Below are 23,798 nucleotides of genomic sequence, written 5' to 3'. Positions count from 1 at the left end.
CTATACAGCAAATACATTGGTGAACTCATTGTAGTATAGCATTTTCAATTTTGTTCCTAAAGATAGTTAACTTATGTGCAAAGTGCTTATTGTTCTTCAGTGAAGGTGGTCAATAATGAGAGGTGTTTTCATGTTAATATAATCACTCAGTTCTGTCTCTGACATCTCATCTAATAAAGTCATGCAAATAATTTCAGGATCACCTCCAGTCCACGAATTTTAAATTCTTTTGTTAAAAAAAATTTTTTTTCATGTTTATTTTTGAAAGAGAGAGAGGGAGAGAGAGAGCGAGCAGAGGAGGGGCAGAGAGAGAGACACACAGAATCTGAAGCAGGTTCCAGGCTCTGAGCTGTCAGCACAGAGCTTGACGTGGGACTCAATCCTAAGACCCTGGGATCATGATCTGAGCTGAAATCAAGAGTTGGACACTGAACTGACAGTTACCCAGGTGCCCCTATTGATGAACTTTAATATTACATTGATGCTCTGTTACTAAATGTAATACTTTGTTACTAATAGATAAATTGTGGGAAAACTAGTAAACATTTTTCAGATTTAGGACTATAGGTTTAATTAACAAAGGGTTATTCAGATTTTTACTTTAAATAAAATTATATACCACCTAAAGATACTTAAAATGTCTTTCTATGACTGCAAAGTAGAAGAAGGGAATATAGCACATGTCATAGAGTTGGTGGTGGCCTTTATCTTATTTTTCACCTGCGAGGTATTATTGGTTCCTTTCACAATTGAGGAAAATTAGGCTCAGAGAAGTTCAGAAACTTGTTCAAGGTCACCAGAAAGCAGAACTCCTTCAAGGCCTAAACTCCTTCCACTACAGACACAGCCTAAATAGAGAAGGAATTAAAATGCTTGCTCCTGCATTTCTTATATAAGAAAGGTGATTTGTTCCTATCTTATCTTGCATTTGTCTCCGTTCTCACTGTTGGCAGAGGTTTTAAGGACAAAGGTCTTTCTCTAAAAATAAGGCATTTCTTCCTAGGCAAGTGCAGCAGGTTGGACTATTTTCATTATATTTTTATTACATTGCAATTTGTCTTTGGCAAGACCAATTTAACTCGCCTTTTTCTAAATTACCACTGGAATAGGCCAGCAACTGCAATGAGTACTTCTGTAATGGGAATGGTAGGAAGAGAGGTGGGGTCAGGGGGGTCCACAGTGGAGGGAGCAAAGGACTTCCCTGGGTGGAATTTCAAAAGAGTTGATGAATGGTTTTAGTTATAGGGCAAAAAAAAAATGGAAGTCCTCTCCTTTTCTCTCCTTTTTCTTTTGGTCACCCCTTTGAAGAAGCCTATAAGCTATAGCTGCTGCAAAACAATGTTGATTAGATAGGCACTTAGGTCAGGGTCATACTGTGGAGCTTGCACCTTCATCCACTTGTGCCATGAAGATAAATCTGTAGTTTACAGTCCTAGAGTAAGTATTGCTAGATATTTTTAAGATTGCATAGCTCTGCCCTTGAACTGTATTCATAAAGTGAAAGAGTTGTGGAGATCATCTAGTCCAGTGGTTTCCCAACATTTTTTCTGTAGCACAAGGACTTCAAATTCTTACTTGCAAGCCCAGTAAGCAAAACTAAGAAGAGGTGCTGCTCTGATGCAGTTCCTAGGCTCTCTTCCAGGTCTCTAAAATGTTTCCTTGGAGCCCCCATTTTAAAATTTCTGGTATTAGTCAACCCTCTAGTTTTACAAATTTAAGAAAAAAACATTTTGAACAAATACTATGTGTCCAGCACTGTACTAATAAGTTTGGGGAAATTGTGGCCTAAAATAGGAGTATGTTCTGGTTCCTGGTTTATTAGGGGAGACAGATGATTGCAACACAATGGTAAATCAGTGATAACAAATGTACCTGTGATATTATGGAGTCATGGAATGGGGGGCTCCCTAATTCACTCTGGGGGAACTGAGTTGAGACTGAGCCTGAGTCTCTAAGACTGAACAAATTATCCAGGAGGGCAGTTAATTTGGGAAGGTATGGAGGACAGTATAATTCAGACTGAAGAATGGAGTGGGTAAGTAGCTAGGGGCATATTCTGGAAGATACAAGTTGTTTTATGTAATAGTGCTGTGGGAATTGATGAAGAGGACATAAGCCTTGATTCTTTAGAAAATAGGGAGCCACTGAAGGCCTCAAGTGAGGTCAAGTTTACATTTTAAATTGCCAACAGGGACTATGAGTTTGATGAGAACAAGGGAGGATGGAAGATAAATTAGGAGAGTATAGCACCGACAGAGAACCTAAGAGTAAATGTAAGTTTGGGGCGGGGGGTATGATGCATTCATTTTTGAGGTTCTAGGTAGAGGTGTCCAGCATGACTGCATGGTATCTCTAGTCAGAAGACTTGAATAGACTGTGATCCTATATATAGAAAGGGACTGGAGAGATGCAGGAAAAAGTCAACTTTGCTTAATTCTTGATTTTTGGTTATTTTCTTAGTCCTTTTCTATACTGAGCATATATTACTTTTATGACCAGGCAAAAGCATAGCTTAGTTTTAAAATTCTGTTGACTTAGCTTCCAAACTTTGCTATTTTCTTTAACCAGATTGGCACCACACTATATGGAATATCTTGCCACTAAAATTTGTATTTGGAAATGATACTATGTAGCCATTAAGATCATGCTTTTAAAAATAAATATGCAAATATTTACCAGTCTTCTTACACCAAACTTCATGATTTGGTTTATTTAGTTGGGTCCTATGCAGATACAGTGATGGAAAAATCTCGAGAATAAACCAGAGTGTTCACAGCATGTCAACTGCTCTCTTGAATGGAGAAATCACAGGCAGTCCAAATGTTCTCTCAATCACTAGTGATGGTAGAAAAAAATGCGAAGCTGAAATCTAGCCCAGGGTCTCCTCAAAGTCTGACTCACAGGAGTGTGGTTAGAAGATACAGCCTTTTCTGACATTGCCTGGGAATGATGAGTCTTGCCTAAAAACAGTAAAGAAAAATTGGGTGGTGTTCATTTGAACTTTCTTCCTACAACAAATAGATCATAATCTGTTATTAGAATCTACCAAATTGAGGGCTGACCTTAATGGAACACACATATTCAAAAGCTATCTTTGAGCATTTGCTACATTTAACTCACTAGAGCAAAAGAACCATCACTATAATATGAAATGAGTCATTTTTATTATGCTCAAAGCAACTTATAAACTTTATTATTACCAGCTTATTCTGGTTCATAAAAAACTCTGTAAGGTAATACACTGTGTTAACATGCCAACAGCATACATTTTTAGCAACTGGCTGCACTTCCCAGTTACTAACAGAAGTAAATGGAATACGTGGGTAAGGAGAGTCTGATTCAAGTTTTCTAGAGAACAATTTTCTCCAGTACTGGTTCAATATACTAACTTTAGCTTTCAGATTATATGTAGAGGTCGGTGTAAGTGTTGGAGTCTGCAGATTTCAAAAAAGGCAGGTAGAATTATTGTGAGGAAAACATGACGTAGACTTCACTAATGTCAAGTTTTTGTTTTTTTTTTTAATGTTTTATTTTTGAGATATAAGAGCGTGAGTGGGGGAAGGGTAGAGAGAGAGGTAGAATCCGAAGCAGGCTCCAGGCTCTGAGCTGTCAGTACAGATCCCAATGCGGGGCTCCAACTTGTGAACTGCAAGATCATTACCTGACCTGAAGTTGGACGTGTAACCAACTGAGCCACGCAGGCACCCCTCATAGTCAAGGTTTTAAAAACTTATCTGTTGTCTGAATAGGTTCGTTTCCTAATGGAGAGAAACTGACTAGTACACACAGTATAGATTTTGAGAAACATGCCAACTTTGAGATACTATCAAAAGATAAAAATCTGAATAAAAAAAATCTTTTAAAAAAATCACATTAGATTTTTATGTGGAATCTCCTGATACATAACTGAGAAACTTTAGGGAATATGAAACCAAATACAGGAAATCAAGACTAAAATTATCGAAGAGTAAGTTCATTTCAAGTGGATGCCAAAGATGGACAATATAACTTGAAATTAGTGTGGTGTTTCTCAGATGTGCCTGACCACAAGAATTACCATGGACTTCTTACGAGTGAAGTCTGAGAGGTGCCTGGGTGGCTCAGTCCATTGAGCGTGACTCCTGGTTTTGGCTCAGGTCATGATCATGGGGTCATGGGATCAAGCCCTGAGTCAGGCTATGCGCTGAGCATGGAGCCTGCTTGAGATTCTCTCTCTCATTTCTTCTGTCCCTCTCCCCTGCTCGTGCTCCCTCTCTAAAATAAAATTAAAAACAAAACAAAGCAAGAGTCTGAGACCCATTTTCTTTCAATTACGGCTCAGTGTGTAGTAGGTTTGGTCTGATGTGTATTTTAAGTACTTCAAGTGGTTCTACTAATCAGCAAAGTTAGGGAAATAGAGTCTAAGGGGAAAACAGCAGCAAGAATACCACCACAGCTTCTATCTCCTTACTCTAAGACTACCAAGCAAACTACCTGAGAATGAGAAACACTCAACTGAAATTGAGGAATTGTCTATAGAACAGTTTATTTCAAGTCCAAAACACAAATTGCTCAATTTTCTTAACAGACTGCATCATTTTTACTGCATGGATATTTAGGGTTTCTCTATTCACAAGTGCAGATTTATTTCTGAACTTCAGGCTCAAACTTATGTGTGTGTGTGTGTGTATGTGTGTGTGTGTGTATGTATATATACATACACACACACACACACATATTTATATTTATGTTTACTACAGAGGACATGTATGTTAGCATATTTTATAAAATATTTTACATAAAAAACACACAAAGCATTTACCAATATCCTTCAGTCTTTACAACCGGTCTTCAGCAAAGATTTGGCTGAAGATCATTATTTTCTATAAAACATCCCAAGACTGAATATAATAGAATGCAGTATTTTTCATACTTTAGCTTATTATTGCAATTTAAATTTCCCCTTTCTTTGACGGCTTCTGCATATGTTATATTCATAAAGTAGAATAAACCTCTTCTTTAACTTGGTGACTTTAATGGGCGACTTGTTAAATTTTTGGTGCAACCAAGAACCTAAATAGTCTCAATGAAATCAAGTAACTGACATATGCAGAATATGCAGGGCTTTTCATAAGGGCTTTTTCAAATGAATAGAAGAATTCAGTACTTATCAGTGTAATACCCTTTATTGTTTTGTGTTCAGTAACTATCACCCGGGTGCTATTACTTCTAGTATAGCCAGCATCAAAATATAAAGTCAAAATATGTACATTTTTATATATCAATTCTTACCTGAATAATCTCAGATCTCTTGAGAATGTTCCACAAAGTGGAATTTCTTCCTAAAGTTACAGTGAATGTGGTACAATGTGTACAACAAGTTGGTTAACCAGTGCCTGCTTTTCATTTCCAAGACTTTTCCTTATCTTGAATCAAATGCATAATCCTGACTACCATATCATAATGCACTGGGCTTACAGTTTATATATAAAGTCCAACTCAAGCTTATTTTGGTTTGTTGTACATGCTTTATTAAAATGGTACTGGTATTTACAGTATCTGCAGAGTCCTTTCCAAGGCGCTCTCACACACATTCAGACGCACCCATACAACATCCATACCACAGCCCCATGCACCCACACCAATGAGATGTGAGGGTCAGACTCCTAAAATTAGGCAGCTGTTGGGGGACAAAGTTGTTGATTTGATTTTCGATTTTTTTTTAAAAGAGAAAAAGCATGAGGGAATGCATTTGGCCATTACAATGCTAATTAAGTTTGTGTATATTAACATATGTGGCAGTAACACTGAATATTCCTTTTACATTCTATGTACACAGAATGACATCAAGGTTTTGCAGTCAACAGAATATTCCAACTTCAGTCTCAATGCTGCTTGTAATGACTTCTGAATTCACATAGGGGCTTTCCCTAAAAATAATTCAAGTCTATGTAAGTGAAATAAGGCACAATTAATATTGATTTGATCTAGGGGAAGGGAAGGGATAAAAACTAGTTTCAAATGATCTTACTATTGGGAATTAACTTTGACTTAGATCCACTTGAAATCCCTTCTCCTAATTTCCAAAGATTTCTTAGAAGTAAGGGTTTTTTCCTTTTCCCTGACAAAACCCAAAAAGAAAAGTTTGAGAATTCACATTTTAATGTTTCAATAATCTAAACTACTCAAATTGATGTGCACCCCCAACCTCTCCTGCCTAGATCTCCTCCCTCAGAGCTATAACAAAAACACAGCACATGAATCTCTTGCTGTTTTTGAGGAGATTTGTACACTTAAGTAGCAAATACATATCTGGTTGTCTTTGATTTAAAAAAAAAATAGGAGGGAGGGAGGGAAGGAGGGAGAGAGGGAATAGTAACCTTGTGACTTTCTTGCTCTTTAAAAAGTCCCTGTTTCCTCCTTTTCAGGATGATGAAGCCCCACCAGACATTACAAACAACTGCAACAAATGAGGTTGGCAGCATAAATAATGTCTAGTATTCAAATCTTCAAAGTGAGACTCATTTAGCTTGTATACAATCTGTTGAATGTTTTTTGCAGCAGGTGAACCAAACCCAAAGACGCTGGACATTCTGTGAAAGGGAGTAAGAATTGCAGTTCTGAAGGCCCCTGACTTTGGTTGTTTACAAAGTTCAATCCTGTTTATTGTGATCCTTGGTATCTTCTTCATCTGTATATTCTGATGGTTCTTCTCCTGGTTTTAGGAGTCTGCCTACATAATCATATTTTTCTGAAAAATACATCAAAAGAAAATCAGTAGTGATCAAATTTGTTTTACTATTCCATTACACAGCAGGGAAGGTGTTCACCTCTTTTAAAATTATATCGAATAAGCTAAATTGATCCTATTGCTCACCTTGGCTGGTCTTTGTATTCATGTAAGGCTTGAACAAAAGAAAACAGGATTAGGGAATTTACAAAGCTTGGGGACTGTGCTTTACCAGGAAAAGTGTTCCATTCTACCAGCTCTTAACCAAGGACATTTCATCAGAATCACTTAGAGATCATGCTAAGTAGATCCAACTAGAAAATATTCTTGGGAGAAAATGGGACATCTGCTAGTAGTCTCCAAGAAAATAAACCAAATGAGATGCAGTCATTTGTTACTCATTATCCTGTGTTCTTTGAGAACTCAGTGTGTGGCCCCAGTCATACCATTATTCTTTCTCCTAGCAAACTCTCTTCTTACATCTCTGTTAATATTCCTTGTTTTAGGTTACCAGTACTTAATTTAGAACACTATAATGTCCAAGGTGATACATATTTAGTCATTTCTTGGTCAGGAATTTGAACTAGGTTAAGTGAATTAACTGACAAACCAGAAGAAGACAGGAGGACTACCTCATACAGTAGAACCAGTTCAAATGCCAAGAAGCCAGAACTGTTTCCAAGGGATGTATAGGTCACATAAATAGCTGTCTGGAGTGTCACAGCTGTCAAGAGGTATTAACTGATGCCATGAGGGTATAATAAAGGGGAATGACATTTTTTCTTTATAGTTTGAGAGTAAGATCAGTAAAATCATTTTAGAATAAATTATAGTATCAATATCCATAATGAATTCAGTTTTAAATAGAAGCCTATATTTAAAAATACTATGTCTTACTTAAAAAGCCTTATAAGACTAAAGGTGTCATAATTTGTTAGACTTACAGTTGGTAACAAGTCAATTTTTAAAAACGGATTTTTAACTAATATGTAACAACCATTTTCAAATTTTGCTATTTTTATCATCAAATAATAATGGTGATGAAAATATATCCTTAGGTTTCTTAAAGAAGTGAAATAGTATATACTTTCTTTGGCCATAAATTTAATACTTCCAAAGAACCCAAGAAAATGAAGGTACCTTTAAACTGCATTTCCCATTCTCGAACACTCTCCATTTGTACAGCATTCAAGTCTGAGAGATCATCATATTCATCTTTAAGTGCATCTTTATCTAGGCAAAATGTCGCCAGTCCTCTGGAGGCATCCCTACCAGCAAATATTCCATATGGACCAGCTGGGGGAAAAAAAGAAATTATTGACATCACCTTAACAATATTTTGCTTATTATTATTATTTTTTTAATGTTTGTTTATTTTTGAGAGAGAGAGAGAGAAAGCATGAGCTGGGTAGGGCCAGAGAGAGAGGGAGAGCTGGGTAGGGCCAGAGAGAGAGGGAGACAGAGGATCTGAAGCAGGCTCTGAGCTGACAGCAGAGAGCCTGCTGCAGGGCTCAAACTCACGAACTGTGAGATCATGATCTGAGCCGCAGTCGGGCACTTAACCATCTGAGCCACCTAGGCACCCCAACCTTAACAATATTTTAGAATGTCTCAAAGGAAAAGGTCAAATAAAAGAAACCTCATAATGACTCATATTTGGTACACAGCCTTAACTTCAAAACATGCACAGATAGATACTAGACAATGAGAAGAAACTTCTTGGAGATCTACCTTTAGAACAAAATAAAGTTTTTCATTGAAAATTTAAAACTTAAATTTCAGATACCTCAAAACTTGTATTCAAAGTTGAAGACTACAAGGTATTAGGGAGAAGAGGAAACTAAAGCAATCAGGTTTGGAAACTGGTTTGTTTGAGGGGAGATAATGCTTTATTGGTTTCTGTTAATTAATTGTGGCATCTAAAAATAAAACAGAATATCCACTAGATAAGTACTTGGTAAAGACCCAAGTGAACTGTGGATCTAAAACATTTTCTTCCTCTAATCCAAAGTAGGTTGTATGAGAGCAGAGACTGTACCATCTTTGCACCTCCAGTGACTAGCTCAGTGCACAACACACGTAGATGTTCAACATGTCTTTGCTGAATGTTTTACCAGAAACATGGCCCATTTTCAAAATAAATATCACCAGACTACCAGAATATATTCACAATTACCTATATAAACTATGAAAAGTCATTAAACAATGGTTGTCATTTGTCACGGCTCTTGGGAAACAGGAGACATGGCTATAGGAACAGTTCCTCTGACTGACATAAAATGATTAGCATTTTGTCCAGGGAATTAAGAACCACTTCCCTAGAGAGGAATGGCATGATTTATATGCTGACAGCAGTGAGCCATTCCCAAAGTCTGTGCTTGAGAGTGGCAATTGTCTTACTCATCTCAGTATCCTCAATGCCTAGCACAGTGCCTGGCATAAAGTAGAAACGAAAGTTTCTTCCAAAATATTAGCTGCAATTCCAAATAAGGATTAACTAGATTTTGATCCTTTACTTTAAACAGATTCATTTATAGTAAGCAAAATCTCTGCTCAAATTTATGACAAAAAAGACACTTGTTATTTAAAACACATAACAAAACCAAAACAACCTAATTTTCCATATCAAGAAATTGGTTAAATTACAGTACATTAATTTAATGGAATAATAGTACATAACTATCAAAAAGAAGGAGACATCTCTATATGTACAGACACACACAGAAGTCCATGATAGAGTAACTAAAAACAGCATTTCAGAAGAGTATGTGTGTGTGTATATGTATATATATAGCATGATTTGCTTTGAATTAAAAAAAGAATACACATGTATGCACATTCTACATGTGTTTGTATATGCATGAAAAACACCAGTTAGAATACAGACCAAACACTTAACAGTGGCAACCTTTTCTGGGGAATGGAGGAAAAAATTTTACTTCATGTAACTGGTAGTCTGGCTATTTAAAAAATTATTATTTTAATTGAAGTAGAGTTGACACACAATATTATATTAGTTTCAGGTGTATAGCATAGTGATTTGACAAGTCTATATATTATGCTGTGCTCACCACAAGTACAGCTACCATCTGTCACCATATGACACTGCTACAATACTACTGACTATATTCCCTATGATGTACCTTTCATCCCTGTGATGAATTCATTCCATAACTGGAAGCCTGTACCTGTCACCCCACTTTACGAATTTTGACAATCTCCTCAACCCCCTCCCCTATGTCAACCATTAGTTTGTTCTCTGAACTTAATGGGTCTTTTTCTGATTTTGGTTATATATTCATTAAAAAATTCTTTTTATAATAAAAATCTCTCTCTCTCCCTTTTGCCCCTCTCCCCCACTCATGCTCTCTAAAATAAAATCAGTAAACTAAATTAAATTAAGTAAAAATTTAAATGGTAATAGGTGGTACCTGGCTGGCTCAGCCATAAGAATATGTGACTTTGAGCCCCATGTTAGGTGTAGAGGTTACTTAAATATTTTTTTTTTTTTTAAATCAAGTGCTAATAAATAAGATTTCTAAAATTCCTAATTTTACAATAGAAAAAAATTTCTTTCCTGAGGCTATAGTTATCCATACATGACAAAGGTAATTTAGAGAAAATAATTTTAAAACCAGAATTACTAGCTTAACTATTATGAGCAACAGAGTGGTCAGTTAGAGAGCTTACTGTTCAGTTAACAAAACAAAATATTTTCTAATGAGAAGTAAACTAGAAGAAAAGCCTGGAAATTTCTTGCTTTTTAAATAAACAGAGTAATGATTATACCCATATTCATATTTGAAAGCATTTAGGAAATTGAAGATTATGTTTCAGAAAGTATCTGTACATTTGAGTGTAGAATTCAAAAATCTACTTAAATAGACAAAAATCTAAAAACTTATGAAAATTAATTTGAATTATAGAAAGCGTTGCACTATAAAGTTCACTGAGTATAAGAAACATACTCTGAAAAGTTCATGGCACGGAACCAGAAGTGGCATTTGCAATAGGTACAGATACATTAACATGAAAATTAAGATAATCCTTCCAGTAAAGTACTTTCTTATTCTATTTTCCTGTTCCTAAGTATTCTCCATATTGCTACTTAATATTAGGTGACATTCACAATTACCATTTAATTGTTAAATATTTTCTTACTGAATGGCTATACCTAAAATTTAATCATTTTCCTATTAGCATACACTTAGGCTACCAATTTATACTTTTAAATTTGTGTTCTATATAAGAAAATGAAACACTTTTTACAATGGGTCAACATTAATAACCTTCAAATTATTGCCCACTATTTCACTTGTCATTGAAAAGGGTATTAACCATTTAAGAGAAAGAAATTCAGTATTATTTCTATTTACACAGTAAAATCCAAATTTCCTTAAATTGGAATTATTTACTTAAAAAATTTTTTTTAACATTTATTTATTTTTGAGACAGAGAGAGACAGAGCATGAACGGGGGAGGGTCAGAGAGAGAGGGAGACACAGAATCCGAAACAGGCTCCAGGCTCTGAGCAGTCAGCACAGAGCCCGACGCGGGGCTCAAACTCATGGACCTCAAGATCATGGCCTGAGCCGGAGTCGGACGCCTAACCGACTGAACCACCCAGGCGCCCCTGGAATTATTTATTTTAGAGCAATGTGAACTTTTAAAATTAAGCAAGAACAGGGGAGCCTGGGTGGCTCAGTCGGTTAAGTGTCGGACTTTGGCTCAGGTCATGATCTCAGGGTTCATGAGTTTCAGCCCTGAGTCGGGCTCTATGCTGACAGCTCCGAGACTGGAGCCTGCTTCAGATTCTGTGTCTCCCTTTCTCTCTGCCTCTCCCTCGCTCGCACTCTGCCTCTCTCTCTCTCAAAAATAAGTAGACATTAGGGGCACCTGAGTTGGCTCAATTGGTTAAGTGTCTGACTTCAGTTAATGTCATGACCTCATGGTTCCTGAGTTTGAGCCCCATGTCGGACTCTGTGCTGACAGCTCAGAGCCTGGAGCCTGCTTTGGAATCTGTGACGCCCCCTGTCTGTCTGCCCCTCCCCTATTCACACTCTGTCTCTGTCTCTCAAAAAATAAATAAATGTTAAAAAAATTCTTTTTAAATAAACAAACATAAAAAATAATAAAAAAATAAAATTAAGCAAGAATAGTCCCTAGGGAAAAGAAAAGAAGCCCTCATCTTAAAGCAGTTGTGTGGGTTTATTTATTTTTTTTGCATAACTCCACATGCTTTGTGGCACTAGCTGCTTCTCTGGAGATGGAGGCGATAGACAGATAGATAGAACCAGTGTGATTTTTTTTTCTTGAGGAACGACAATGATGACAAAGTAATCTATAAACATTATATATCCCCTTAATGCTGACAAACTTAAAACAGCAACGAGTCACACACAAAAGAAAAACTAAAGCTGATCAAGGCTGTAAAGAACTACAAATGTAAAATGATAGTCAACCATTTAAAGAATTTTCTAGCACGTGACTTTACTCTCATAGTCTTGCAAAGTAAAAGGAACAATTTTTGCCCTCCTCACTTGGCAGATGAACAGAAGCAGAGGCATTCAGTGACTTGCTTAAAATTACCAGCAGACTTAGGAAGTACTATTTCCACTTTTCTTTCTTTTTAAAAATTTTTTTTAATGTTTTATTTATTTTTGAGAGAGAGAGAAAGAGAAACAGCGCAAGCAGGGGAGGGACAGAGAGAGAGGAAGACACAGAATCTGAATAAAGGCTCCAAGCTCTGAACTAGCTGTCAGCATAGAGCCTGACACAGGGCTCGAACTCCCGAACCGTGAGATCATGACCTGAGCCTAAGTAGGAAGCTTAACCGACTGAGCCACCCAAGTGCCCCATCTGCTTTTCTAACTACTCCAAATATAGTCCACCTTCAGAAAACACAGAGGATCCACAAACCCAAAGGTGGAGTGACACCTGAAAATTGGAGCATTTCCATTAATTACAAAATTTCAGGGGAATAGATATTTTAGAACACCTATTAAATCAAAAGAAAAGAGAAATAACAAGAAAGCTATATACATCAACAGCTTTTCTTATCATTTTGTTGTAATACTTATCTTCCTGGCCTGCAAAAGTCAATCTACTTCAAAGTACTTAAGAGTATAAACCATAAAACTTATCTGAATTATAAAAAAGAGAGAAGATGATCATTATAAAAACAAAAAATCCTCCATCTCTGAGTATATTAATATATACCAATGCATTCTCTTATAAAATTCTCTGCCAACTTTTCTAAGGAGACCTCAATGCTAAATTAATGTAAAAACAAAACTTCATAAAACACATTCTTTTTTTGATTTTAGATGTCGACTTAGTAAGAGCGAACTTGAATCAACAGTTAATAAATCAAGCCTATTTCTAGGCAAAATGATGTTTTATTAACTCTTGAACAGAAAAGAATGATTCAATGATTAACATACTTCTTCACTCTCTAAACTATATTAAACAGTCTTCTTCGCTCAGGAAGCATTTAACTTATGAAAAAGTCTTTTTAGACTGGTTTAGTTTTTCCTGTAAGATCATAAAGAACATAACATTAAAAACTAGAATTGGAATTGGATGCATTGCTCAGAGAAAGGAGGATATGAGGTCTAACTAAAGTACATTTCTCTGCATTTATAATACAACCAGAAGCATTATCTGAGAAGCCAGAAATACCTGCCATTCCACTACCCCTTTACACAACAAACATAAATGTTACTGATTCCAATATTTTGATAACCATACTTGGCTACCTATTACACTAAAATAACATAGAGTTACCCAAGGAAAACAAATTTTAATGGTATTAAGCCTTTAGGTATAATTTATAAAAAAAAATAATAATAAAGGCCAGCTTATATAAACTAATGTTATTTTGACTATTAAGGGTTCATTTTTACATTAACATCTCAGTAATAACTAAGGGAGTTATATTCTGTTGCTTTATCATAGACTACAATATAATGCTGATATAAAAGTGGATTTGCAGGGATGCCTGGGAGGCTTAGTCGGTCAAGCATCCAACTTCGGCTAAGGTCATGATCTCACGGCTCATAAGTTTGAGCCCCACATTGGGCTCTATGCTGACAGCTCAGAGCCTGGAGCCTGCTTTGGATTTTCTGTCTCCCTCTCTCTCTGTCCTTCCCTCCCCTGCTCTTGCTCGAATAAATGTTAAAAAAAAAAAAAAAAAAGTGGATGTTTAATTTGAAGAAAATTCTTGCTACCAAAAATGAACAGCAATTCAACCAAGGCAGTTTCTCTTAAATGTACTTATGTAACAAATATTCTAGGACATCATTTTAAAAATAAATCTTTTATTAAAAAAATATTTTATAATGTTTATTTTATTTTTGAGAGACGGTGTGAGCTGGGGAGGGACAGAGAGAGGACACAGAATCTGAAGCAGGCTCCAGGCTCTGAGCTGTCAGCACAGAGCCCAACGTGGGGTTTGAAACCAGAAACCGTGAGATCATGACCTGAGCTGAAGTCAGATGCTTAACCAACTGAGCCACTCAGGTGCCCCCAAATAACTCTTCTTTTAAAGATAATGTTAAATACATCAAAATGACATTATACTAGAATTCAGATTTCATTAATACTCTTTAAGAGTTAACATAACTGTGGCACAGATTTTTCAAGTTCAAAATTCAATAAATCTACTAGTTAGTGAATCCTGAAACTGCTTACTTTAATATGATCAGGTAGAACGGGTAACATTTTTTTGAAAAAGGAAAAACATATGGCCACTGTAAGAAAATGTTTTAAAGAATAATGCAATGAACAGAAAATTCCAGGAAGAACTAAATATCTAAAGTATGTAACATAACTTTGTGATTCTTAGAATGACTACATAGCTACATTAGTATTTATGAAGAGGAGAAAATTCTACAATGAATATTTCAGTTATTTCCATAGTATAACAACCATAGCTCTCAGGGACAAACTTTAATTCATTAAAGTTTATAAACAGCCTAGTTTTCTGGCCTGTTGTGACAATAGTCTTTTGTGATTACTAAAGCAACTTAAAAAAAAAACAAACCTAATTATAGTTGTATTGAGTAATGTATTCCAAATAAGATTACAACGGGCCTAGGAACAAATGAAGCAATATGTAAAAGTGACTGAATGAAATCCAAGTAATAAATATTAATTTTTTATACTTATATTTAGGAAGTCCCAAGACTTTTAGAGAGAAGGTAGTGTGGTGAAAATGAAAGAATACCTCTCAAGAAGCCAAGATAACTGGGTTCTAGAGGCTTCACCAACATTTAACATTGGGCAAATCTTAAAGGCATTGGTATAAAATGGGGAAAGAATCTAGTTTGGCCTCCTCCCATTTTAGGCAGGTAAAATACTTTCCTTAACTCAATCTTGCTTCTGAAATTCAAACTAGAAGGCTGTCAACAATACTGTGGGTTGAGCTCAGTGGCCTTCGCCCTCGCTTATGCCTTAGGGTGGGGACAGGGAAGACTGAAAAATTAAAACTTCAGGCCTATGCCAGATGTTGGAATGGAGACTGAGTTTAACACAGCCTTCATAGGATGAGAAGTCTAAGGTGAAAAAATAGCATCTTAAATGATTATATTATTATATAATTTTTTTTAAAGTTTATTTATTTTTGAGATAGAGACAGAGCACGAGTGGAGGAGGGGCAGAGAGAGGGAGACACAGAATCTGAAGCAGGCAGGACCCAGGCTCTGACCATCAGCACAGAGCCCGATGTGGGGCCTGCAAGATCATGACCTGAGCTGAAGTTGGACACTTAACTGACTGAGCCACCTAGGCGCCCCATATTATTATATAATTATTATATTAAAAATAGGACTTAATTAGCTATTGGAATTTAGTGAACAGTAAAGGTAATACTGCAAGTGTTGGGGAAAAATATTCTATAAATAGTGTTGGGGTAACTGCATAGCTTTCTGTAAAAAAAAAAAAATTCTTATTTCACATCTTAAAACAAATTCCAAATGGAACTAAAAAACCCGAACCATAGAAGTACTTTAAAAAACTACATATTTAAAAAAATAACCTTTTTAGTGCAAAAAACCTTTAAGTAACTTATGATAAAGAAACTCAGCAGCCATAGAAAGAAGATAAATTTGAATACATAAAACCAAAAATTTCTGTGGCTTAGAAAAAACACCATAAAGTATAAAGACAAACTAGGAAAAATGTTTGCAGCTAAGATTGATTCACTTTTTAAAAAACACCTAAAATCTCTAGGAAAAGACCAATACCATGATTGAAAAACTGTAGAAAAGAATATATGAACACATAATTTGTAGGAAATGAAACATAAATGACTCAAAATTCTAAAGGTAGCCAACCTCACTAAAAAAGAGAAATGTAAATTAAAACAATATTGAGATACCATTTTAACTTCTCAGATTGACAAAGACTAGTAAGTTTGATATTGCATTTTTGGCAAAGGAGTGAGAAATAGGCATTTCCATGAAGTGTAAATTGGTCCAATTTCTCTGGAGGGCAATTCGGAAATAAAGTACCCAAATAAAAAATATCCTGTAACCTAAGTCTCAGTCATTTTACTTCTAGAATTTTCCTTTTTTAAGTAATTTTTTTTAATGTTTATTTATTTTTGAGAGACAGAGTATGAGTGGAGGAGGGGCAAAGACAGAGGAAGACACAGAATGTGAAGCAGGTTCCAGGCTCTGACCTGTCAGCACAGAGCCTGATACAGGTCTTGAACTTATGATCCATGAGATCATGACCTAGGCTGAAGTCGGATGCTTAACCAACTGAGCCACCCCGGCTCCCCCTAGGAATTTACTTCATAAGTTTACACATGTGTGTAAAAGGACATGTACATCAATATTTACAGGAGCACTATGTATTAACAAAAGATTGGAAACAACTTATATGTTTGTTAATACCCTGTAAATTCTTCTATTTTAACTATGTATTACCAAACAAAAAATACAGTTGGCTTAAGGAACAACATAGAAAAAATACCCCAAGAAACAAAAAGACAGTAATTGCTGCAGACAAGTTTTTGCAGTAAAAATTATAAACTACATGAAGAAACAAACCACCATGGAGGAGTGAGCACATACAGCAGATACAAGAACTGGCATCCCCAGAATAATACAAACAAATTAAAGAACTATAGTATGTTTGTCTAAAAATCTTAAGCCAATAAGAGATGGAACATAAAGAAAGATTAAAAGACATGAACGACAGAATGAAAAGCTAATGTGTACCTACTAAGAGTTCCAGAGGAATGAATAAAGAGAATGGGGGAGGCAATAATTGAAGATAATGAGTTCAAATTTTCTAAAATAAATGGATGACACACATCCTCAAATTTTAGTAGAGTGTGGCACATGTTAAAAAAAAAAATCAAATCCCCACCTTGACAAATCCTAGTAAAAGAGCGGCACTCCAAAGACAAATGGGAAAACGGATTAATCAAAGGAATGCAATTTACCCAAAGCACTTAAAGAGAAATAGAAGACAGTGGCATAATATTATTGAAGATCTGAGATAAAGGTCAATCTACAATTTTATATACTAAACCTATACTATTATTCCTGAATAAGGGCATATAGAGACAATTTTTTTTTAAATGTTTACTTATTTATTTTTGAGAGAGACAGAGCTTGAGCAGGGGAGGGGCAGAGAGAGAGGGAGACACAGAATCCGAAGCAGGCTCCAGGCTCTGAGCTGTCAGCACAGAGCCTGACATGGGGCTTGAACCATGAACCATGAGATCATGACCTGAGCTGAAGTCAGATGCTTAACTGACTGAGCCACCCAGGTGCCCCAGAACTTTTTTTCTACCAATAAAAAACTATAGGACATACCTCACTAAAATGAGAGCTGAACCTTGAACAAAGTAATGAGATGCAAGAAATGACAGTGAATAAAGAAAATGGTAACTATGCTGGTAAATTTAAATGAGGGCTGACAATAAAAAACAGGTAATACTATAATAAATTTGGGGGAGGAGTTTGAAAAAATACAGAACTATAAGTCTAATAGAAATAATATAGAAAATAGGATGAGGGAGGGACTAGAGTGAAAGCTTTCTAAATGATTTTGTTTTTATTACTTTTGAGAGAAAGAGACAAAGAGAGAGAGTGTGCATACATGCACAAGCAGATAAGGGGTAGACAGAGGGAGGAACACAGGATTCCAAGTGAGCTCTGCACTGAGAGCAGAGAGCCCAATGTGGGGCTCAAACTCGGAAACTGTGAGATTACAAACTGAGGTGAAGTCAGATGCTCAACCGACTGAGCCACCCAGGAACTCCATATAGAGTAAAAGCCTTCTAAACCAGGGCCACAACATATGGCTATATACTACAGAATCTCAAGAGACACCGTCCACATTTGTATGCATGGTAGTTTTGTATATTTATTAAATAAATATTCTCTCAAATAGCAGTAAAATGTCTTAGAGTTTTTTTAATTCACAGAGAAATGTTTGGCTAATAGTCCTATGTTCTTCAGAAGGATAGTGTCTATAGCAAAAACTTTAAGGAAATCACCAAAAGAATCGTTAATAGAATATATCGAAATAAGTAGGGAGAAAGAGTGGAAGAATTAAAAAAATCAATCTGCGAAGGAAAAAAAGTGGATAAAAGGAGGCAATGAAACATATGCCAAAGATAAATTACTAAATAAGATGATAGAAATCTAAATATATCAGTAATGATAAAACATATAAACCGATTAAGCTGCTTAAAGACAGTGTTGATATTACAGTCAATGAAAAAAAATGTGGTTATATGTTTTATCTACAGAGGAATAATAAAACATACCAGACTGGTGGAAAAAGAAACACTGAGGTAATACTAACCAAACAAAGGCTGAAGTCAAATCTCAAAATCAGTAAAGGTTAAGGATGTTTCTTTCTCTGCTGATTAATGTGATATGATCAGTTCTAGATCTAGTGCTAGATGGCATCAAAACATTCTCACACCCAATCTTTGTATGGCTGACTCCTTTAGGTTTTTGCTTAAATATCAACCCCCTTTTCTTGATAAAGTAATATAAATAAAACATCTTTCTTAACCACCTATTCTAAATAAAGTCCTTTTTTTACCCTCTATTACATATCCTATTCATTTCTTTCATAAAATATTTAATTATAAATTATAGTTATATACTGAATGCTAGTTTATTGTCTGTTTTCCTAAATTTCCACACAGGTAGGAACTCAACTGTTTTGAAAACTCAGTTAACTCACTTTTCACAACATCTTATTTAAGCAACACTGTAATGAAATCCAGGCAATTCCTTTTCAGTATTTAATATGGAGATGAAATCCTATCTTAGCTATCTTGAGATGATGCAGGTTCGAAGGGTAGAGAAGTTATTTAGTGATGTCTGTCATGCGTACAGAGGGGAGGGGTGGTCTATGTTGCAGATTGTTGAAAGAATTATTTAAAGAACATGAATGGCTAACTCTAGATGTTACTAAATCTATTTTCTTCCAGCATGAATAACATATTCTGGTCTCATATGGGCTTTCAGCTATCCTTTTATACTTAATGTTAGTATTTAACATAAATACGATTCCCTCAAAGATTAAAAATAAGGGCATGATGCTGAACTCAGAGTAGGTATTATAGAAATAACTAGTATAAATTTGAGCAGAGTATCAAAATTCATTAGACAACTTAGCTGATTCTTTTATTTTACTGAAAGGTAATGGATGTGTATGGCCATTAGTCCAAACAGACCCAGTTGGCTTCAAAGCAAGTAGCTGGGATGATAGCTGATAGTGTGAATAGGATATCCACGAAGGAAGAGGTCAGGTTGAGCCTAGTCAATATGCTGCAACTCTTGCTTCAACTGTAATTTTGCAAACTATAAATAAAAGTTAGCATACTGAAGATAAAATTTAAAAAGGAGGAAAATCACTTGAAAGGTACATGTGCCCCTTTCATGGGGGTACTTCTTTTATATATGACTTTTTCTTTTCCAGTGGAATTTAAAGGGAAGTTGGAGAAAATACAGCTTTGGTCTGTGTCAAAGAAAATGCTATACGGAATAAGGGGAAAGCCATATATTTAAATTTCAGAAATGCAGAATAAACTATTATACAAATTATACAACTGTATAATTGTTTGCCATTTTAAAGAATAAACAAAAACACTATTTTGGTAGAATTTCACTGTAGTAATATTAATCAAGTTATTTAAAATTATACTATCTATTCCAGTCTTCCTACTCTATTATGACTCTAGAAATGTGTGAAATTGTATTTTGTTGTGATACAATGGGATGGGATGGCATGTGAAGTCAATTTTACTGTTTGATTTCTAGCTTTGCCACTAAGTAGGTGATTTTGAGTAAAACCTCCTTGAGTTTCAGTTTCCACATTTGTAAAATAGGAAAATTACTTATCTCCTAGGGCTGTTTGAAAATTAAATGAGATAATAAGCTCAATAAATGGAGTTTCCTCCTCCTCTTCTCTTGACCTCTAGAATCTATGCTGTTGAAAAGAACTCTTTGGTAAGATGGAAATTCTCTATAAAGTGCACTAATATGGTAGCCATGTGGCTACTGAGTAATGGAAATGTGGCCAGTGAGATGGAGGAACTCAATTTTAATTATACTTAATTTTAATTAACTTAAAATTAAAAAGCCATATGTGGCTTGTGGCTACCATATTGGACAGCAAAACATACAGCCATGAAAGTGTGTTTCTTTGAGGCTTTAGATCCTTATGGGACCCTGGAGAGGGTATCAAAACAACAGTAAGATTCTCTGCAAGTTTATCCCATTATGTAGTTTACCTGAACTAGTATAGATAGGCTTTGTGGTCAAATGTACCTGGATTTGAATGCCATGTCTGTACCTCAGACTCCCCATCTGCACCTCAGACTCCCCATCTGAGGGCAAGAATACTTACTAACCTCACTGAAGTAACATGGAGATGACAAATTAATGGATCTGATGTAGTAGGTGCTTAACAAATCTTACTTTCTTTCTCCTCCCATATGCATTGTTTCTTACCTGACCACTTTCCTCACATGCTGGCCAAGTGCCTGAACTGTTACTAAATTTAATGCTGACAAATGTAGTTAATGCCAGTTGTTTGCCAACATGTGTTTACTCCACTAAATTGTCAATAATATTTTAAGAACTTGAACTTTAAAAATGACTAAGAACTTTTCAACATAGAATTTTTCAACATAGAAAAACCTCACGAAATAAAAAATCTTTAACTCTAAAACTATTATTGTGAAATGGGAGTAGATATTGGCTAGGCAAAGAAATGAGGTTTTCTGGCTCCTTAGCCCTAAGACTGTCAGGCTAAAATTGCTTCAAAGTGCTCAGATGACTGAAGATGAAAATAAAAATTAAAACCCAAAATAAACTTATATCTGAAATTTGGCTTCAAGACTTTTAGAAAAAGTGCTACATCTGTTAATGTGAAATGTCAACATATTTCAAGCCCATAGGTGATCTGTCTACTTTCAAGGTTCCTTTCCATAATACAACGTTCCAAACATCTCTACTAGGTTGAACAATAAATACTTAGAATAAAATAACTAATTACTCTTAGGCTGTTCATCAGGACCTGGGAACTGGTGGAAGCCAACCTAAAAGTGATTTCTCCGTGTTATCTAGGAAGCCCCTTAATGCTCAAGCTGCACAAAGGCTATCTACATTATATCTATGACTCTTAATTTTTAATTTCTGTTGCAGAACATTTGCCACTGGAGGCTGCTAAACTATGTCCAGGACAACCTTTCCTAGCTATTTGCAGATAGTGGCAAAGCATAATGTGTGAGGACTAATACGCTTCTTTGCACTTAACACTTTGTTTCGTTGTCAGTTTAGATAGGGGCTACAAAAGCAAGTCTTTTAGTTGGGTAAGCTCTACATTAAAAACCTAAAACTGTACACAATTTCTAATCACTGCATACACTTTTTAATATTAATAAGAAAAAACTTCAGATACAAAATATTGTGTAAATCCTTGATTTAAAAAAAATTAACTATTTAATTTGGTCTGTCCGTTTAGTTACTTTACTTTGGCTCTATTTTCTTGTCCCTCATATTCTTAAGAAAAAGTATTAACTGTTTTAGCTGAGTTAAGTAGGTAGACAACTGTTATTCATATTTACATAACCAGAAGCAAATACTTTATAAGATACCTATGACTTAATTAAATTCAATGTAGATGTACACACAAAAATACAAGCAACTAAGCAATTAAATAGTTTAACACATAAAATCTCCAATTTCTTATTCCTATTTCACTTAACCAAAGCACTTTAAGATATATTCCAGCCATCAAACACTAAAACCAAAAGTATATATTTACAAGTACCAATAAATCTCCTGTACTAACAGATTAAATCAAGAAGGAAACCAACTTGTTTTTAGACTTGCCAACCCCCTTAACTTTAAGGCCTGAATGTACTCTTTCGAATAACAGGTCACTCTAGGTCCCTAATTTTATTATTTATTTTTTATTGTAGTCACTTTTTTTTTTTAAGCTTAGAATTAATTACTACATAACCAGGATGTACAATGTTGCTCAATTTTATTGTATACCAACAGGTTCCATGAGTCTGACTGAAGTTTATTAGCATAATCTGAAATGTACCCTGTAACTACATGGAAGAAAGAAGGGTTTCTAACCCAATGACCCTACATACACGGTTCTCTGAAAGCAAAGTTTTAAAAACCTTTAACTTGCAGAAACCTTGCACTGGGGTGTGGATTTATAGCTTTTAAGTTTTTTCTGCTCAGTGAAAACACAGTAAGTCATTATCAACATGTATTTGAATACTTGACTTCCTACGATCAAAAAAAGAAAAAAAAGAAAGAAAGAAAGCAAGCAGACAGGCCCGCCTGCTGGGGTATCTGAGCTCCACCTCCAAAACTCAGGGAGAATATCTTTGCCAGTCTTTATTAAGATCTACATTCTGGTCTGTCTACATCCTACATACATGGTTAATCTTGGAAAGTGGCTCCATACTAAAACTGGTTTAAAGAAAAAGAATCTGAGATGTTGCTTATATGCCCAGACTTCACAAGCTAAACGGTAGGAACTTGTAACTACGTGTACCTAAACGTGGCCTTATGGGGAATGGTAGAGGGAAAAGGGAGATCAGTGGCTAAAAAGAGTAAAGAAAGGAAAGCTGTGAATTACCTGGCGCACAACTTCAGGTCCGTACTTTAGACATCTCCCCTCCCTCCTGCCCCCACCTATCCCAGGAATCAGAAAGCTCAGAAAAGGTTATGGGCCAGCTTGACAGGCGACAACTAAAAGTATTTTGAAAAATTCAGCACAAGAAAAGGCTTCGTGGAGGGATGAGAGAAAGATGAAAGCTGAGAGCTAGCAACACTGAAACACCGACTTCGGGGGGTGGAAAGCTGTAAGTGCCCGCTGCTGGGGTTGTGTGTGGGGCCGGCCGTCCCAGGTGCAGCAGCCAGGGCGCAGGGGTTCAGACATCGAGAAAGCTGGGCAAACCAACCCAGTGCCTAGGGGCACCCACCATCGGAAGAGGGTCGCACTTGAGCTACAGGAGGTCTTCCCCCCCCCTTCCAACTCCTCCTCACCCGGGCCGTAGAACTTGCTGCCTTTGGTCACGTCGAAGACTTTCCCATTGACCGCGAGCAGGATGCGCGGGGTGCGGGACCCGTCGTACTGGCGCAGCTGCTCCAAGCTGAAGTCCCGCTTCTTCATACGAGGCAGAGAAGCAGCGGGACTCTCCTCGCCGGCTCCGGCCCCGGCGCCCAAACCCCGCCGCCCCCAGCGCACCCACAGCCGGTAGGCCCCCAGCAGCACCAGCGCCACCAGCGCCACGTTCAGCAGCATCTCCCCGCCCCCCGTCAAAAGCGCCAATGCCGCTGCTGCCCAGCCGCCCCCTTCTGCTGCCGCTCCCGCGCCGCCTGGGCTCTCGCTGCTGCCGTCGCTGCTGCTCTCACTGCCACTCCCCAGGGTGCCTAGCTTCACGTCCCCATCACCCGCCGCCATCACTGCCCGCCAGCGCCTTCCTCCTCCTCCCCGCCCCCTGCCCTCCCCAACCCCACGGCCAACCCCGCCCATCTGAGGCCTCTCAGCCAATAACATGAGGTGAGGGGGCGGGGTCAGG

General features: G+C 36.6%; 1 protein-coding gene across 2 annotated transcripts; it reads right to left on the bottom strand.

The window, feature by feature from the left end:
- Positions 1-2,695: 2,695 nt before the first annotated feature.
- PGRMC2 (progesterone receptor membrane component 2) lies at positions 2,696-23,730 on the bottom strand. 2 transcript variants are annotated; one of them, XM_019419455.2, is made up of 3 exons: positions 23,263-23,722; positions 7,850-8,005; positions 2,696-6,730 (listed from the first exon to the last, which is right to left on the bottom strand). In XM_019419455.2, exons 1-3 carry the CDS (start codon positions 23,678-23,680, stop codon positions 6,633-6,635), a joined length of 672 nt encoding a protein of 223 aa, XP_019275000.1. In that variant the 5' UTR covers positions 23,681-23,722; the 3' UTR covers positions 2,696-6,632. The 2 variants fall into 2 exon arrangements, with proteins under 2 accessions (XP_019275000.1, XP_053757231.1); XM_053901256.1 differs by having other exon boundaries at positions 6,652-6,884; positions 23,263-23,730.
- Between the last annotated feature and the right edge of the window lie 68 nt (positions 23,731-23,798).

The sequence above is a fragment of the Panthera pardus genome, unplaced genomic scaffold (assembly GCF_024362965.1).
Source record: "Panthera pardus isolate Hobbes unplaced genomic scaffold, ASM2436296v1 HiC_scaffold_13, whole genome shotgun sequence".
NCBI classification, from domain to species: domain Eukaryota; kingdom Metazoa; phylum Chordata; class Mammalia; order Carnivora; family Felidae; genus Panthera; species Panthera pardus.
This window is presented reverse-complemented; position numbering and strand designations above follow the sequence as displayed.

Excerpts from the sequence above, each read along its gene's own strand:
- PGRMC2 (XM_019419455.2), bottom strand. The coding sequence starts at position 23,680 with ATGGCGGCGGGTGATGGGGACGTGAAGCTAGGCACCCTGGGGAGTGGC. Across the intron at positions 8,006-23,262 it reads CAGCAAGTTCTACGGCCCGG|CTGGTCCATATGGAATATTT; the intron begins GTGAGGAGGAGT and ends TTTTTCCCCCAG. Across the intron at positions 6,731-7,849 it reads ATGGGAAATGCAGTTTAAAG|AAAAATATGATTATGTAGGC; the intron begins GTACCTTCATTT and ends TGTATTTTTCAG.